General features: G+C 50.4%; 1 protein-coding gene across 2 annotated transcripts in view; it reads right to left on the reverse strand.

The window, feature by feature from the left end:
- Positions 1 to 604: 604 nt before the first annotated feature.
- Positions 605 to 17,198, reverse strand: part of LOXHD1 (lipoxygenase homology PLAT domains 1) — a 133,000-nt gene continuing 116,406 nt past the window's right edge. For both annotated transcript variants that reach the window (XM_045849809.1, XM_045849808.1), the window contains 4 exons: positions 12,424 to 12,594; positions 7,583 to 7,715; positions 6,072 to 6,230; positions 605 to 1,085 (listed from right to left, as the gene is read on the reverse strand). In XM_045849809.1, coding sequence (XP_045705765.1) covers positions 605 to 1,085; positions 6,072 to 6,230; positions 7,583 to 7,715; positions 12,424 to 12,594 — 944 coding nt within the window. The remainder of the gene's footprint in view (positions 1,086 to 6,071; positions 6,231 to 7,582; positions 7,716 to 12,423; positions 12,595 to 17,198) is intronic.

The raw sequence follows: 17,198 nt of genomic DNA on the forward strand, positions 1-17,198 counted from the left end.
GTTCTCTGGGAAGTGGTGGGAAGAATCACGTGCCTTTTCACAGACTCATCAATCCCCCAGTACAAATGCTTCCTCCTGATGCCTTCCTTTATTTGCACTGGATTTACTGAAACTGGGGGAAAGGGTGCATTTTTAGCAAGCAGAGGTCAAGATGAGCTCTTTGTGAAATGTGGTTGGTAATAATGTAATGAGCCCAGCTTTAGGGGGAGAAAAGTGTTAATTAACTTTTGCTTAAAATACACTGTCTCAATGGCATCTTTTTCACCACTTTGATTCTCTGGGAGAAGCCCCGGTGCCCCATCCGCACCGGAAGCAAGTGTCAGCCAGGTCACTGCTGTGACTGGAGAAGAAAGTGCAAAGAGCTGTTTTCGTGCAGCCACAGATGGTGACACAGGCTGATGGCTTCCTGTAGGTCCAGGACACTGGGGAGGGGCAGGACCCACTAGGAGTCGCCCAGAGTGGACTCTGAAGGACCGTGAGGCTCTGGTCCACAGTGCCACGTGCCACCCTCTGGTCCCCAGGACCAGCTCCGGGAGGCTGTGGGGGAAGACGGCTGGAAGCCACGGTGCAGGGCAGGAAGGTGAGGTGGGGGCGCTCCAGCCCCTCAGACGGCAGGGAAGAGGTCTCTCCAGGTGAGCCCGTCTCCCCGCTTCTTGTCGAGCCACCTGCCACACTTGAAGATGGTGGCCACCCCCGTGCTGGTGTTGGTGACCTCCACCTTGTCCAGCAGCCAGCCCGAGTAGTAGCCGCTGCTGTCGTGCTCCACGCGCACTTTGCGCAGCTCGCCCAGGTCCAGCGTCTCCAGGAAGAAGTGGTCGGTGCTTCCCCGCTCGAAGAGGTTCCGCATTTTCTGCGTCAGCTCCCGCTTGCCCGTGTCCCCGTTGGCCCCGAAGATGGTCACAAAGACGTTGGCATCGGTGCCAGCGCCTGGCTCGTAGCCTGTCGTCACGATGACCTCATACTTGACCGGCACCAGGCTCTGGACCTTGCTGGCAAAGGTCTCAGTCGTCTTGGTGACTTCGAACACCTTGAAGTACTTCTTCTTCCTCTTGAGGGGGATGAGGCAATCACAGTTAAAGAAGTACCTGGGGGTGGGGGTGAGGAAGCTCAGCGGGCACCAGCCAAGGCTCACAGCCTCCCCAGGACCCTAGCGATCCATATATAACTGACTCCCTCCCAGGTGACACGATATTGGGACTGAAAATGTCTGCGTAGAATGTGAGGATAAAGTCTTGTTTATCTTAACATTCACAGAGGCATCTCCGTCCTTCCAGCTGGCTTTTTAAATTCTCCTTTTGTTTTTCCCTTCGCACTCCATATCTTATCCACCAGCCAATTCCAACAAGCTGCTCTTTAAAACAGACCCAAAACCAGCTCCCCTGCAAAAATAGGCAGGGTCTCACTATCTGCCCCGCTGCCCCTTGGTCCAAGTCACCACTGTCTGCCCCTGGAATGGATCCGCCTCCCGAGCGGTCTCCCTGCTTCTTGCTCCCTATGGTCAGTTCTCTGTACAGCAGCCCAGTGACCCGATGGAGCTGAAAGCCCAAGAATGCCACGCCCCTGCTCGGACCCTCCAATGGCTTCCCAGGTTACGTACAAATCACCACCTTACAAAAGCCTGCAAGACCCTACATAGCAGTGGGAAAAAATACAGTAAATTAAAAAAAAAAGACCCTACACGATCCAAGCCTCCTCCCAGGGTTTACCTTCCTGACCTGGGACCAGCTCTTCTCCTCTAAGCTCTGGCCACAGCAGCCATGCTGATTCCCTCGCTTTCTGCAGGTTGTCACCTGCAGAGGCAGCTGAGGGATTGAGAGTGACAATCCCCAGCAAAGCCAAGTGGAAACGTGGCTATGGAATGCGTGCCCCCAAATCCCTCGCACTTGGCTGAGTTGAACTGCATGTGTGTGTGTGTGTGCATGCACGTGTGTGTGTACACATGCTCATGGGCTATGGAGTGCAAAGGTGAAGAGAAAGTCCTCTACTGAAGAAGCCACCACGAGCAGAAGCAAGTTCACGGCCAAAAGATATGGTCTTGGACCCAAAAGTTCCCTGCCTACCGCCACCCTGCTCCCACACCTCCCCGGTGTGGCGGGTGAGTGCAATGATTACCAAGCAGGAAGTCAGAGGGCACTGCAGAAAAACCCTGTACTGGGTTGGGGGGGGGGAGCGCAGATCCTGGAGTCTGCTCCCGCCCTGCTGTCTGTGGCCCTGACGCCAGTCACACCCTCCCCCAGACCTGGGTTTTCCCATCGGCAACAGCAGAGGTTTGGATTGAACGGCTATAGTTTCCTCCCACTCCAAATTGCTATTGTAACGGCTTTGGAAATCATTCTGGCACTGGCTACTGACCTCGCAAGTACAGTCCTGCGCAGGCGTGCCCCGTGGGAGAAAATCAAACCCATTTTAGAGGAAAACCCAGAACAGCCAAAAGACCCGGGCTTCTGCAATCTTACTAAACACCAGGGCTGTGCATTCTCTCATCTTTCATTCCCACCACCGGCCTGGGTGGCAGGCCTTTCACGGACGGGGAAACCAAGGCTCGGAGAAGAGACACCACTGCACATGGTGACGCGGAGCCGCGGAAGAGCCAGCTATTTGAAGACACTTCGCAGGACGTTCTTATTCTATTGGGGAGTTCTGTCTTCCCCCAGCTTATCCCGATAAATCTGGACTGTTGTTACGAAGCACACTTTCTTAGTGGGGGATACCCTTGCATTCTTTAAAAATTTTTTTAAATGTATTTCTTTATGCATATGCTCACTATTATAATATACATAATTCTCTATAAATGCACAAATCATATGATCATATGTGCGTGTTTCTAAACGCATTCCTTTTTTTCCCTTGGCGCTCACTCCTTTTCCTCCCGCACTTCAGCATCCCACAGTCGCCTCAGACGACCCATCACGGTTGCAGGTGGGTCTGGCCCAATTCCCCCCCAACCCTGCACAGACCCCTCCCCCCACCCCAGACACATGTGGGAGGTCAGCACGCCATCTCTGCAATGGCATCGTGCAATCCGAGATTTCCTGTAACTTGCTTTTCTCACTCAATAGTCCTTCCTGGGACTTGTTCCAAGCCATCTGGTACGTATTTAATTCATTATTTTTAATGGCTGAACAATATTCCCTGGTGTAGCTATAAGAAAATGTTTTCTAACAGACATCATAAAAGATCCCCAAATTGTGGGACCTCAGGGCTTCTCGGAGTCCAGACTCTCGCTGAGAAAGGACGCCTGCTGGGCTATTCCCACCGCAGACAGGGCGAGGGTCATCCACGAGAGTGAAGGCAACGGCCGAGAGTAAGGAGCACAAAGCAGCGGGAGATGTGAAAAAGCGTGCACGGTGTGACCGTACTTCTGTGAGGGGTGTGCAGTGCCCGTGAGGCGTCAGAAAACAGCCGGAGAGGAGAGGGTCCCTGCATGGTGGCCGCGGCTGCCTCCGATGGGCAGGGCCTCGGGGAATCTTCCCTTTCCCTTCCCCACTTTCTTTGCGTTACTTCAAGTTTATAATGATCACGTATTAGATATGCTGTCGGGACAGAACGATGAAGCTGTTCGGGGTCTCAAACAAAGAAACACAAGCCCCTCTGTGCGTCCTCCCACCGAACTCCTGAGGATGCGGAAGAGCCGCGGGAAGGGGCACACATGGCCACAGAGCCGCCTGAGCAGGAGATGGTTGGAAGGTGAAGAGCAGAGATTATTGTGTTCACAGGCGCTTGAGATGAAATCCATCTGCAGTTCGTGCAAAGCCAAATGTTGTGCCCAGTGTGGTGGTTGGAAGGGACTGCGGAGGCACACACAGGGCTAGGGAGTGGTTTTCAGGCTGTTCTAGAGCGGTGACCCGTCAATCACCACGATGATTAAACATGCCTGCCCAGTCCCCTCAGAACGGAGGTGCCGTTTCGGGGACGAAGGCCGCCTTCCACCAGAACCACAGGCCTGAGACCTGCACTGAGCACCTCGGAGAGCCCCAGGCCGACCCTTCCCCTGCCTCCTGCCTCCGGAGAGCATCTAGCTCGCCTCCCAGAAGGAGACGCTGAGGCATAGAGGGGTGATGGGTAATTGCCTGAGGCCACACAGTTGACCCCTGACCTGGGGGTCTGGTCTCTCTGCATCCTCTTTCCTTCGGGAAGAGCTGCCCTGAGGACATTCTGTCTCCCCCATCTAGCCTGAGGACAAACCGACAAGAGGCCGCACTCTCGCTGGTGAAGGGGAAGAGGCCTTCCTGAGAGTGGGGCCTCTTCCCACGGGATGGGACGTCCCCCACCTCAGCGCTGGGACCACGGCACCGGCAGTTCATGGGCCTGGCCTTCACGTCCTCTCTCCCAGAGCCTGGAAGGGACCGGTAGTGCTGGGACCTTCGGTTGATTCTCGCTCACAGCCAACATCATCCGTTTAAAGCTAACTCAACTGATGACGATTTTACCATTGTATTATCTAGCAGGGTTTTTTTGCTTAGTTTGGGGGTTTCCGGGGGAGCAGTATCAGCAGCCACGTTCCCTGTGGCTGAGAGGCAGTAACCGGCTGCAGAAGAAGCTTTGACGCGACCTTGGCTTGCTGGGTGAGTCAGTGACTCTTCTCCGAGCTCTGTCCCAGCTCGCAAGCCCTCACCTGCATTGCTCCCAGCAGCCCTGCCCAGTGACTCTAGGAGAGCAACAAATAACACTACAGCGCAAGAGGGAAGCTGCTTTGTGGAATCGTGTCCCCTCAAACTCACACACTGAAATCCTAACCGCTGATGCGATAGTATTTGGAGGTAAGGCCTTTGGAAGTTAGTTAGGCTTAGATGAGGTCCTGAGGGTGGGGATCCCAAGATGAGATTAGAACCCTTAAAAATAGAGGAAGAGACGCCAGAGCTCGCTCGCTCTCTCTCTCTGCCGCGTGAGGACGCAGCAAGCCAGGAAGAGAAGCCTCATCAGAACTCAAACCATGCTGGCACCCTGGCCTCAGCCTTCCAGCCTCCACATTGTGAGAAAAAAAAACCTCTGTTGTTGGAGTCACCCAACCTGAAATACTTCGTTATGGCAGCCTGAGCTGGCTGAGCCAGAAGTTCAGAAGTCAGAACTCTTTCCTGCCCATTCCGAAAAGGGAAGCTTGGTGGGAAGGGACCAGTCCCAGGGGCCTGCAGGCCGCAGGTTGCACATGGACAGAGGTTGCTCAGAGAAGCATGGGAGCCTGCAGCTGAGGGGCCTGCCTGAGGCAGGCAGGACTGTCCCTGGCGCTGCTTCTCTCTGGTGCACTTATTGTGAAAGGTGTGACCGAGGGCAGGGAGAGCCCCAAGAGGGAACACAAAGGGTCTTGAGGGGCCAGCAGCAGTTTTGTGGGGGTGTGGGGTGTGCCCCAACAAGAGTTTGACCTTGGCTCTCCCTCACTCCTCAGCCCTACCTCCCCAAGGCGAGCACTGCCCTCAGCTTCCCCTTTCTTCCCCTGGTTCCTTTGCAGTGTCTTTCCTGCCTTCCAGAGCCTCAGACTCTTTCTGGCTTCCAAAGTGGTTACCAAGTGGTTTTAATTAGTCAAACTGATGACTGCGGAATATTACCCAGGTAACTAAGATTCTTAATCTTCCAAAAATGCCTGAGTCCCCAGGCAGACCCTGGTGGGGCAAATGCAAAGCTCCTTATCTAGGGTCCTTGGAGGCAGGTGGGCTGTGACATTACCCCAGCTGTCTCTTGTCCCTACCCTGCCCACACAGACGGTGGCCTTCCGCTGTGACCGTGGAAGCAGCAGGCTTCAAAGCTGTGCTTCTTTGTCATTATACAGCGATGGGAAGGGAGGGAGAGGCAAGTCTCTGCTGTCTGGCACTGTCTGACTTGCTCAGCATTCTTCAAAAGCATCCATGGAATAAAAGGCAAGAGCACCTAAGGTCCCCTGGTCTGGTCCCCTCCCCCAGGGTAGGCCTGTGGTTCCGATAGTGCTAGAGCCAGTGCAGCTGCCTCTTCCCTTCCTGCCTCACGAGCTTCCCGAACAAGGTGACCTCGGCCTCAAAGGGGACACCCCCACACCATGCTGTCTTGTCCGTGGTCCAGCCTCAGGCTCCTGTGGGAGGGCAGGGGACGCACATACGTACACATTGCCATACTCCATCTCCGTGATGGTGATGGTCTTGACATGCCAGAGCAGCTCTCTCTTGGGGATGAAGCGGTCCTCCCTGGCAAGGTGGCCCACGCAGAGGGCAGCAATGTCCCCCAAGTAGACGCTGTCGAACTCAAATGTGTCTGTGGTCCCCCTGCCAGACATAAAGATGTGGCCAATCAGAGCTACCACACCCACTAAAGGAAGTAAGCATTTATTGAGTACCTACTGTATTCCAGGCTCTGGTTGGAGCAACAGGGATAGAATGCCAAGCAAGAGCTGATGTCAGGCCCCCACTTCTGGAGGGGTTCAGACTGGTTTTGGAGGAAGACAGTCACAACCATTAAAAAGCCCTGCCTGCTGCCTGGTCCCAGAACCAGTGGATGGTAACAGCACATGAACCTGAGAGGTGTGTGAGGCCCTGGGCCCTGGGCATTCGGCAGAGGAAGAGATGGGATGAGAGAGGGAAGAAAGAGTCCTCTGACGTGGACCCCACTTGGCAAAGCCGTGGATGGGAGGTACGGACATCTCTGGGGAGTGCTGGCGTGGCTGGAGGTGGGGCTCAGTGAGGGAACTGCAGGGAAAGGAGGGGGCTGCAGCAGTCTGTACGTGTCAGTCAAAGGAGTTCAGACTTCGTCCTGACCTGGAGGGAGTTTAAGTAAAAGGCATAGTGGGTTATGGGAAGGAGAGACTTTATTTAAGCAGCTTTGGAGGGAGTGGGGGGTGGGGGTGAGGTGGGCATCGGAGCCGCTCGGAGGCAGCGCTGATGAGGCAAGGGGGTGAGATTCTCCAGGGGCGTCTGTCCAGCAGGAGTGGTGAGTACAGGCCCCTTCGCACGAGACCCAAGTTTGGTTTTCCTATAAGGACTCTTAGGGGTTCTCACTTCCTTCTTCCCTTCTAACTGGCACCTGATTCTGTGCTGTCTCCCATGATTCCTCTGCATGTCGATGGGCAGGTCTCCTCCTTCCCAACTAGACTGTGAGTTCCTTGTCTGAGTGGATGTGGGACAGGAAACGTCTGCAGTGATTCTGGGTCTTGCAGCGTAGTAGGATCTCTTTAATCAATCAATCAATTAATTGTTGTAGCTTTCTATTAACATTTTAAAGACTGAAATATATTTGACATATAACATTGTGTAAACTCAAGGTGGACAACACGTTCCTTTGGTAACGTACATTGTACTGTGATCGCCAGTGTAGTGACCAAAAGCGTCGTGATCACGTTACACAATTCCCCTTTCTCTGTAGCGGCTGCAGTAATTCAGTTCTAGTCGCCTATGGTGGGCTCACTTTCAATGGCAGTCCCCTCCTAGGTCTCCCTTTTACAAATCTCCTGTTTCATCCCTAGCCGCTCCCATGGGGTCAGCACACAGTAGGTGCTCAATGAGCACTTGCAGTTGAAGCCCATTAATATGCCTAGGGCTCCCACCAGGGGGTGTTGATCCTTGGGGTCCCTCTCTTACCCACCCCACCCACCCCGTTCCCTTGTGGGCACCCCTCTTCATACTTCCTAAAGGCCCGCTGTCTAGAAGAATTTTCCACGAGGAACTCTTTGGATCGGTTCTTCCTGCCCTCCAGGATGAGCCAGACGTTCTCCCTGGTTTCACCTCCATTGCCTGTTTCTATGACGATCTCGTAGGCTGCGGTAGAGAAGGCGGGAGAGGTCAGAGGAGGGGGAGCAGCACCCACCATCAGGGCTGCTCTCTCCAGCCCCTACCTACATCAGGTCTTAGGCCAAGCCTGGGTGTGTGGTTGGGTCAGGTTAAAACCGCCACACTTGAGGCAATATAAATAGAATCTGCCCTGATTTGGGGCTGAAATGATGTTCCTATTTTATTTATAGTAGCAGCCTCTTTGCCTGGTGAACTCGGTAGCTTCTGGGAGTGAAGCAACAGTCTCGGCTGCCTCCAGGAAGCAGGTTTCCAACAGATGCTGGGGCCTGGCCCTCAGGGGCGGAGAGCCCCTGTGATGCAGAGCAATGCAGAGCGAGGTCCGATGCAAAGGACAGGGAGGAGGGGAGGGGCCGCTACAGAGGGGACTGGAGAGCCCCAGGCAGGCAAGGCTGCAGGACAGCCTCCACTCTCTCTAGCGAGGGGTCCCACTCCCCATTCTTGTCTCAGTTTTCACTTGGGGGTCAGGCTCAGCATCTCAGCTTCCTCTCCTTCACTTCCCACAAGCATGTCCGCATTCATTCGTCCAACATTTGTTAAATGGGTGCCGAGTGTCAGGACTGGGCTAGACTCCGGATGACACTGGCACCCAATCTCCAGTCCCTGACGCACACGCTGATTACACCATAGGGCAGAAAGTGGTAACCCTGTGACAAAGGTCCAAAGTACCACGGGCCAAGAGGGAAAACCTGGCTCCTGGTTACCTCCCTCATCTCCTAGAACTCTCCACCTCGCTCCTCCAGTCGCTCTGCCTCCCCCCATGCTGTTCCTGGAGCACCGAGGGGTGCTTCTGCCTTGGAGCTCTGCAGTGATTGCTCTCTGCTACACTGCTCCCCCTCCCCCTACTCCACCCCTACACTCGGTTACCTCACTCCTTCACCTGCTTCTATTTTTTACTCAAATGTTACCACCCCACTGAGGTCTGCCCCAACTACCACCAATAAAATCGCAACCTGATTTCCCTCAGCCCTCCTGGCTCACCTTACCTCTTATTATCTCTTGTCCCTATCACCAGTTCCTTCTAACAGGCTGTGTAATTTAGTTATTATTTTATTTATTGAACACATGCTCCAGGAGGGCAAGGGTTTCATTTTGCTCACTGATAGATCCCACATGCCCAGAACAGTGCCCAGCACATAAAAACTCAATAAATAGTTGCTAAGTGAATGAATGAATTTTGGGGCTGATCACAGGAATTGTCGTGCAGCAGGTGCATTTCAGCTTGGGCTTGAAGAAGAGCCCATGATCCACAGAAAATAGAGGCGTGTTCCAGGCAGAGGGAGAAGCATAAGAAGAGCCTGAGGGGCATGACTGGGCCTTGAAGTCCACATCCACACCTGACCCCCAGGGGCCAGGCCAGGGCTGGAGCTGGCTCACAGAAGGACATAACAGATACTTGCTTGGAGTGTCCCTATGCATGCAGCTCTTACAGCGGTACATTCATTGGTGAGGGTGTGGGGTTCTGGTCTGAAGGGGTCGCTCTGTTTCTGTGCCTTTATCTCAGAGATGCGATGAGGACAGTTAAGAAGAGAGATGGCTATGCCTGCTGCTCACCGTGATGTCCCTCCCAGCCCCTCAGCCTCCCCTCGCCTTTGTGACTTTTGTCAAGGAGAATGCTATCTGAAACAGGGAGAACGAATCTGAGCGAAGGGCTGGGTAGACCACCATGGGAAGAGATACCCGGAGAGCATGTAACACCTGCGGGAGGGCAGGATGTGTGGAGCCCAGCCTAGGGCGGTGAGCAACGTGAAGTGGCTGAGCGACTGTTGGGGACTAGACGCCATCCCAGGGCAGAGAGCGATCCCACTGCTCCCAGCTTTGTTCCCAGCAGAGGGTGAGGTGTGTCCCACAAACCAGACCCCTGTGGATTCAGACTGGACCCTGGGAGTTGGTAAGGAAATGGTTTGGAGCAGGGAGCTCAAGGAACCTCCATGCTCACTATGGTCCCTAGATACACCCCGAGGGCAGGACCTAGACCTCAGTATTATTTAAAGATTGCCAGTGGGCCCTGGCTGGTGTGGCTCAGTGGACGGAGCACCAGCCTGTGAGCTGGAAGGTCATCAGTTGGATGACCTTCCCTGTCAGGCCACACACCTGGGCTGCAGGGAGGCGTGTGAGAGGCACCCAGTCAAAGTTTCTCTCTCACGTCAATGTTCCTCTCCTCTTTCTTTCTCCCTTCCTACCTCTCTAAAACTAAATAAATAAAATCTTTAAAAAATTGAAGATCGCCAGTGGTTTTCAGCTTCAGCTACACATGAATCAAGTGTTTGCTGAGGGCCTGGAGCAGCTCCCGGAAATGCTAATGAGAGCTGCAGGCGAAGGCAGGGAACAGGGGGATAATGAGGTGGGACAGTGGGTCAGTCTGGAGGAGCAGCCAGGCTTAATCCTGACAAGTCTGTCTGTGGTGGTTCAGAGTCCCTGGCTAGGAATCAGGCCACCTGAGTCCTACTAGCCACAAATGGGCCTTAGGTGTGTCCCTTCACTTTCTGGCTTTCTGTTTTCCTTACGCATGATAGAGAGTCATGCACTGGCTCATGGCGGGGTGGGGGGAAGACTGTGGGGACATAATGAGAACAAGGCTGTGTAGGGCTTTCCACATATGAATCTCTGTTCAAGTATGAGAGGGTGTCCAGAGACGCCCCTGGGTCACAGACAATGAATGTAAGTGCCACGTGGGCTGGGTCTCTGTTTTATTTGTTGGTGTATCCTCAGAACTCAGAATAGGCTTTGGCACTTAGTAGGTGTTCAATGGTTAAGTAAAGGTAGCTGAGGGTTGGTTGTTTGGGTCCAGTGGCATCCTTCACTCTCTCCAGGGAAAGCTTGCATCTGAGGACAAAGGTGTGGCTGTCTCTGCCCTGATGGGCAGGGTAAGAGGGTGCCACTCTGCCCCCTGTAGGCTCCTAGTGAAGACAGACTGACCCAGGTGTCTCCCAGGCTCTGGACCTGCTTTTCCATCTCCAGTTCATACACATCCTTCTAGAACTAATACCCGTGCTGCCTACCCTTTGCAATCTCCCTGCCAACCCCAGTCCCACAGTCTCAGCTGCTGTTAGGCAGGAGATCTGTGAGGGAGACTCAGGGATTACCCTCCAAGCCTGACAAATATCTCCTCTCCTGGATGCTGATAGCCTGAGGAGCCTTTGCTGCTCATCTTGGCACTGTGTAAGGGGCTTGACTGTACCTATTGCATAAGGGGCTTAAGTTGCTCCCTCTAACAAGATTGTGAGGCTCCAAGGAAAAGGACAGCACCTTCTTCCATTCGCTGAGCACTAACGGCACACCTGTTAGGTCCCAAAGCCGACAGAGGGCTGCACACATGAGTACTTCCGTCCCTGACTTCTAGGAGCTTGCAGTTGTGCAGGGAGACTAACACACGTACAAAGGTTAATACAAATAAACGTGGGGTCACAAAGCAGTGTGCATCACTCGTAGCATCTAAATTAAGCCTGGGCACCCCTAAATCCTCAGTAAGTACAGTTACAGAAGCTAGGAGTCCACCCTCTGAATTAGGGCAGGAAACCTCATACAGGTAAGTTGGAAAATGGATGCTTGTCCGTCATTTGAATGCTCCCAGGGACATCAGTGCTCAGTACCTCTCAAAGCAGCTAATGTCACCTTTCAGTAGTTTGGGTGGTATGGCAGAGATGGGTAGGTGGCTTTCCACCAAAGATCTGTGCTTCCGTTCTGCAGTGTAGTGTCAGCCAGAAATGTAGTCCAACCAGGGACTACATTTCCCAGGTGCCCTTGCATTGAGGTGGAGCCACGTGACTCGTTCTCACCAATAGAAAGTGAGTCAATGTGTAAAGAAAGTAGAGGTGAAAGCCTTCCCTTTTCCCTTCTGAAGGAAATGTGGGGCCCTGTGTTGAAAATGGCTGGCACAGATGAAAAGAGCTTGGGCCCTTGAACCATGGTATGGAAGAGAGACTTCCTGCCAAACACCAGCAGTGGACGATTACATGAGTGAGAAATAACTTTTGTTGTGTTAAGCCACTGAGATTTGGGGTTTATCTCTTATTACAGCTAGTGGTGTCTTAATAACTAAGGTTGGAAAAACCGTTCTTCACATTGGGCCCCACCTTGGACAAGGCTTCTTTGTTTTGTCAGACCCAGACCCTGGTGTCTGCACTGAGGAAACACCTCCCTAGTCCTCATGGCCACCCACCCTTGGGGCAACTACTCTTTCCCTTTAAATATCCCCTGAAGAAGGGACCACAGAGAAGGTGGCTGATGGAGATGTTGGCTCCCCTCTTCCCCCACCGCCCCGCACATTCTGTTTCCAGGAATGCTTGATTTGGCAGCTGTTGCCACAGGCATCAGTTGGATGGAGTCCATGATATAAAAATAAACTAGAGAGAGCTTCAAACTTCCCAGCCCAGCCCTCAGGGCAGGGAGAGCTTGTCCCCAGTGGGTTTTCCTCCTCCCTAATTAGTCCCTGAGATTCAGGGCCATGACCTGATACCAATAGCTTCACTGCTCCAGGTTCATCTAAAGGGTTTGCTTATGCATCTCCCCAACAGCATTCCCTTCATTTGCCATTTGATTTGCCTCCAGCTGTACCAGTCCCTTCTTTAGACTTGTCAACACTGTTTCCCACCTCCCTCCTAAGCTGATTCTCATTTAACTGAAGATTCAGCCCAAGCATCACAGCAAGGCCACGCCCACCAATCTCCCCACATACTGGTCTCCTCCAGCTCATCGTGGATCTCATTATTGGCACAGGCAAAGTCTCGGACTGTCTGCCTGTCGCCCTCCGTCTTGGAGAGCCAGCAGTCACATTGGAAGCGGAAGGTCTCATCACGGGAGTTGTCCTTCACATCAATGTAATTCAGGTGCCAGCCTGGAAATATCCCTGTGGGAGAAAGATGGTGGGGCCTGGAGATGCGCATGCTCCTCCTCCCCTCTCAAACCTCCACGCCCCTGGCCCTCTGGCTGCGTGGCCCTGGACAAGTTCTCTGTCTTCTCTGGGCCTGGGTCTCCTTGTTGATGAAAAGAGGGCTTGGGTTAGATGGCCTCTGAGGGCTCCTCTAGCCCAGAGAACACAATTCTCTTGAAAACACCCTTAATTTGGAGTTCATGAACCTTAGAGGATTTGTGTATGGGATTTAAGCAGTCTGTGGGCCCCAGGAGATGGTGCTATAATTATACAGAGATATTTTACCAGGGTAGGGCTCATTGCTTTATCATAGTCCCAGTGGGGTCTCTGAGCCAAGAAATAGACCTTTTAGAGTTCATAAAGCTAAAGGATGAATCCTTTGTCTTCTTGACACCAGCATCCACCTAGCTCACGCCCATTATTCTTACAGAATTGGTTCAGGCATCACCTCCTCTGGTAAACCTTCTCCATGTTCTCCCATTGCCTACTCAGCCTATATCAGGTGTCTTCCTTGCTTTGATGACACCCTGAAGGTGCTTTGGCCATGCCCTGACCATCCTGTTTACATGTGTCTCTTCACCTAGATCATGAGCTTTTGAGGGCAGGAGCCAGGTCTTATTTGTTTTTGTTCCCTCAGTGCCTAGCATAGCAACTGGCTTGTAGTAGTTGCTTAATGAAAGCCGAATGGATATGTTATGGTTTTGAGATCACTTATTTGACAATCATAGGAGGGACCAGAAATGGCCATTTCTGTTGGGTATGTTGTTAAGCCTGACACATCTTGCCCTGATATCAACTAATCAGCTGCTTCTGTTGTAATTGGCAGGGTTTCCTTCAGAAGTGTTCCCTTCGAATTATAGCTATTGTGTATGAATCGATGTGCATTCATTCTGTGAGCTGCATACTGTCTACACTAGGCACCGGTTCTGTTACTCTCCATCCCTCAATGTCCTTGAGAACTCAGAAGGCCAAAGGGCCACATGTGGAGGAAATTCCAGTGGCACGACAGGTTATGATGGTGATTATTTCTGAAGTGCTTTATATTTCTGTAAATTTATATTATCCAGAAGAAAATATAAGTAAATCCATTTCATGATAAAAAAAAAAGTCTTCATTTCAGGAGAGTTTTCATTTCAGAGAAAGCAAGAAGAAGAGCAAGGTGAATTACAAAATAAACACTCTTGTATTATAATTTGTTTAGTATTATAAAAGCTAAGGATTAATCATTTATCTTGATTTCCCTCTATGAACTATATTTCATAGTAATCAAATAGCCTGAGAGAACAATTATTTAAGAAAACTCTAGCTGATAAGGGGATAAGGAGTGACAATTAGAAAATCATCATTTGTAACCCTAACAGATCATCACTGGGTGAAGCCAGTAGATGAAAAATTACAGGGGACTTTGCAACGGAGTAATCAGGCTGACAGTCCCTGGATCCACTACACTATGTGAGCATCAGTAAGAGTGAGACTGCTGTGGTGTAATATGAAGTACACAGGTCCCAGTTTAAAGGAGCACTGATACCACCTATACAATATTTTTGCCAAAGAAAGTTGAACCTGAATGTAGTCAAGCCTTCAGAGCTGGCTTTCAGACTGTAGAAAGTAGGGGGAATGAAGAGACAGTAACACCATGAAAAAGCAGACGGGTCTAGAATGTGGAAATTCTATTGGTCATCGGGCCCGGTTTCTTCGACAAGTTAACGGCACAGAAAAATAAAGGGAGTAGGCACCGTCCTCCATTAAAGAGACTGAGGAGACATAACAACTGAATGCAGTGTATGGACCTTATTTGCATAATCATTCAAATGAAACTCAAAGAACAAAGACATTTTTATGTTATTAAGGAAATTTGCATATGGACTGAAAATTGAATGACAGAAAGAAATTATTGTTGTGTGTTATGGTGGCATTGTGATTTCACAAGAAATTGTTCATTTTTTAAAAAGAAACAAATATGTTTGGGATGAAATGACATGAAGTCTAGAATTTAATTTTATATCTTCCAGAAACCAAAAATAAATTAAGAAAGAAAAAACAAAGAAAAGGGTAAAGCAAGTATGACAAATCATAATTGATGAATCTATGTGATGAGTATGTGGAAGTTCATTGAAATATTCCCTTCACTTTTGTGTATCTTTAAAATTTTCATAAAAGAACCATTGGATAAATTAAAAAGAAAGGTAGATTCAGAAAAAGAAAGATTGCTATGCTATTAAGTTAGTTAAACACTTATAATCTGACTTACACAGTGATTTTTCAGGATCTACAACTTTTTTTTTGTATGGAAAACTCTCAAACAAAATATATTTGTCCTCCTAAATTTCTATGCAAAGGAAGCATAATGTAGCATGAATATTTTTAAACTAAGTATGAAAAAGTGTGGCATAGAGAGCACTTAAGGACATGTTTAGCTGTTTTAACTTATATTAACATTTAAACTTCCGTTTCTGGAGGAGAAGTTTTCTATAAAGAAGTTAGGCACAGAACTTGGACTTCCTGTCCCTCTCCTGACCCTAATATCCCAACCACATAGTTTGAATGAGGATACAGAAATGTTCCTTTCCCTGCCAATGATACAGCTCTGCTCTCAGATCCAACGTCTGGTTGGAGAGGAAGAAGCCCAGTTCTCTGCCTACAAAGTGAAGAGGATAATATGAATGACTCAGGATTCCCCAAATGGCCATTGTAAGGCCAAGGTAATACCACAGTTTTGGGCTATCCAGGGGAGGAATCGGTCTTTGAAGAGCCTTTTAAGTGGCACTTAAACCACTGTGTGTCGCTGTCCATGGTGCTGAACCACCGTTTCCCGCACCCCGCCCCCCCCCCCGCCCCCCAGGGTTTTGACAGTAGGTGATGAGATAGAATCAACTGTCAGGGTTTTGCACAGAAAAAAAAAATGAAGAAAACGGAGAAAGTCTAGATATGCACACAATCAGTGTCAGAGATTGGCAGCCAGTGGTAGAGATCCTAGTCAGGACCCTGAAATTCACAGCCAGGTCTCAATTTTTGTAAGTTCTAAGGCACAAGAAAAAAGTCTGAGTCTGGAAAAATGTAGGCTCCCTGTGACTGAGTCATGAAAAGACAAGAATGGATTTAAGGGACCAAAACAGGGGTATAAATAAATCCTATTAAAACGATATTAAATCCCTACTATATCATAAGCAGTCTGATAGGCATTAGGGAAAGGACAATGAAGAAGACAACGGTACTTGGGGAGCTGACCGTCAAGCAAAAGAGACAGGGAACAAGCATATAGTTACAAATACAATGACTGTTCCAGGAGGGGCTCTGGTTAGGTAAGGAAATAGGAAGAACCTTCAGTAAGGAAGTGAAGACATAGGAGGGTCTGTTAATCTATGATGACTTTGGTTCTAGAGTCTTCCTATTTTTCCATCTTAGAGGAATATAGTTGGTTTCTGGGCCCCAATTACTGCTGAACTGCCTGCAGGGGTATCGGTGCCCCAGCTGCAAAAGTTAAAGAAATGAGTTTGTCACCTTGAGACTTATAATGCTGGACCATCTGGGCTCACTGGACTTGAAGCTGCTGCAGTTAACCCTGTTGACTTTAGGCTCTCTGATGGGACTACATCCTGATTTGGTGTGCTTTATCTTGGCCCAGTGGCCTTGAATATTTTTTTATCCAGCAGCAAAGCCTGAGGCAGACTTTTTTCTGCATAGCCCCTCTGCTCTCAAGAGCATCAATGTCTTGTGGGTGTGTGTTGGTAGCACAGCAGAGAGTTGGAAGCCCATGGATACAATATGCTTCTTTCTGATGATGGCAAGGACACAATTCCTGGGACTACACTTCCTACACAATGGTTTGCATCAGGTGTGGGCACTGCGACAGGAGACTCTCTGCATGGATGTTAGGGTAGGCAGATCCCATCCCCACCCCACCACCATTAATCTGATCAGCCAGATCCTTCTCATAAGGCTTGTGGCACACACAGTGGGGCTCAGCACTTTTCCTGAGTCACTGGCAGCCCAATTAAGCACTGCAGTACTTGTCTTGACTGAGTGATCATTTGTTGAGTGTCAAGGGCAGCAGCTCATCCTGATCTTGTGAACTGTCTGCAGAAGCAGATGGTCTTAATGATTATGGCTCTTGTTATTACATCAGACTTTCAGCCACCGGTCAACCTGCTACTGGTTCTAAGACAATCATAATGGATGATGAGAGGGTGGGAAAAGAATTCAGGGGAACCTTTTTGTTTGCTTCTTGGAAAAGAGGAGAGGTTCATCAGGGATATTTTGAGAATGTTCTGCAAGCATGTTCTTTCTCACAGAGTCAAAATGATACCAGAATGGACAGGTAAGGAGAAGTATCCCCACCCACTACACCCTTTTCTAGACAGACACCCCCAGACACCCTGATAACAACCACCTATGGGGGCCACAGTGAACAGAGGTAGAAGAATCTGCCCTAATCTCCTCATCTTTTTTGACCGACTGGCACAGTGGCTGGGTGAGGGTGCAGGATGGACTGGCGCACAGCATGGTGTACCGGAACAGCATCAGAAGGCCTGGGTTTGCTTGGGCTGCATTCTTTTCTTGACGTGTGGTCCTGAGTAAGG

The sequence above is a fragment of the Phyllostomus hastatus genome, unplaced genomic scaffold (genome assembly GCF_019186645.2).
Source record: "Phyllostomus hastatus isolate PE091 unplaced genomic scaffold, TTU_PhHast_1.1 phas_contig_80, whole genome shotgun sequence".
Lineage (NCBI taxonomy): Eukaryota > Metazoa > Chordata > Mammalia > Chiroptera > Phyllostomidae > Phyllostomus > Phyllostomus hastatus.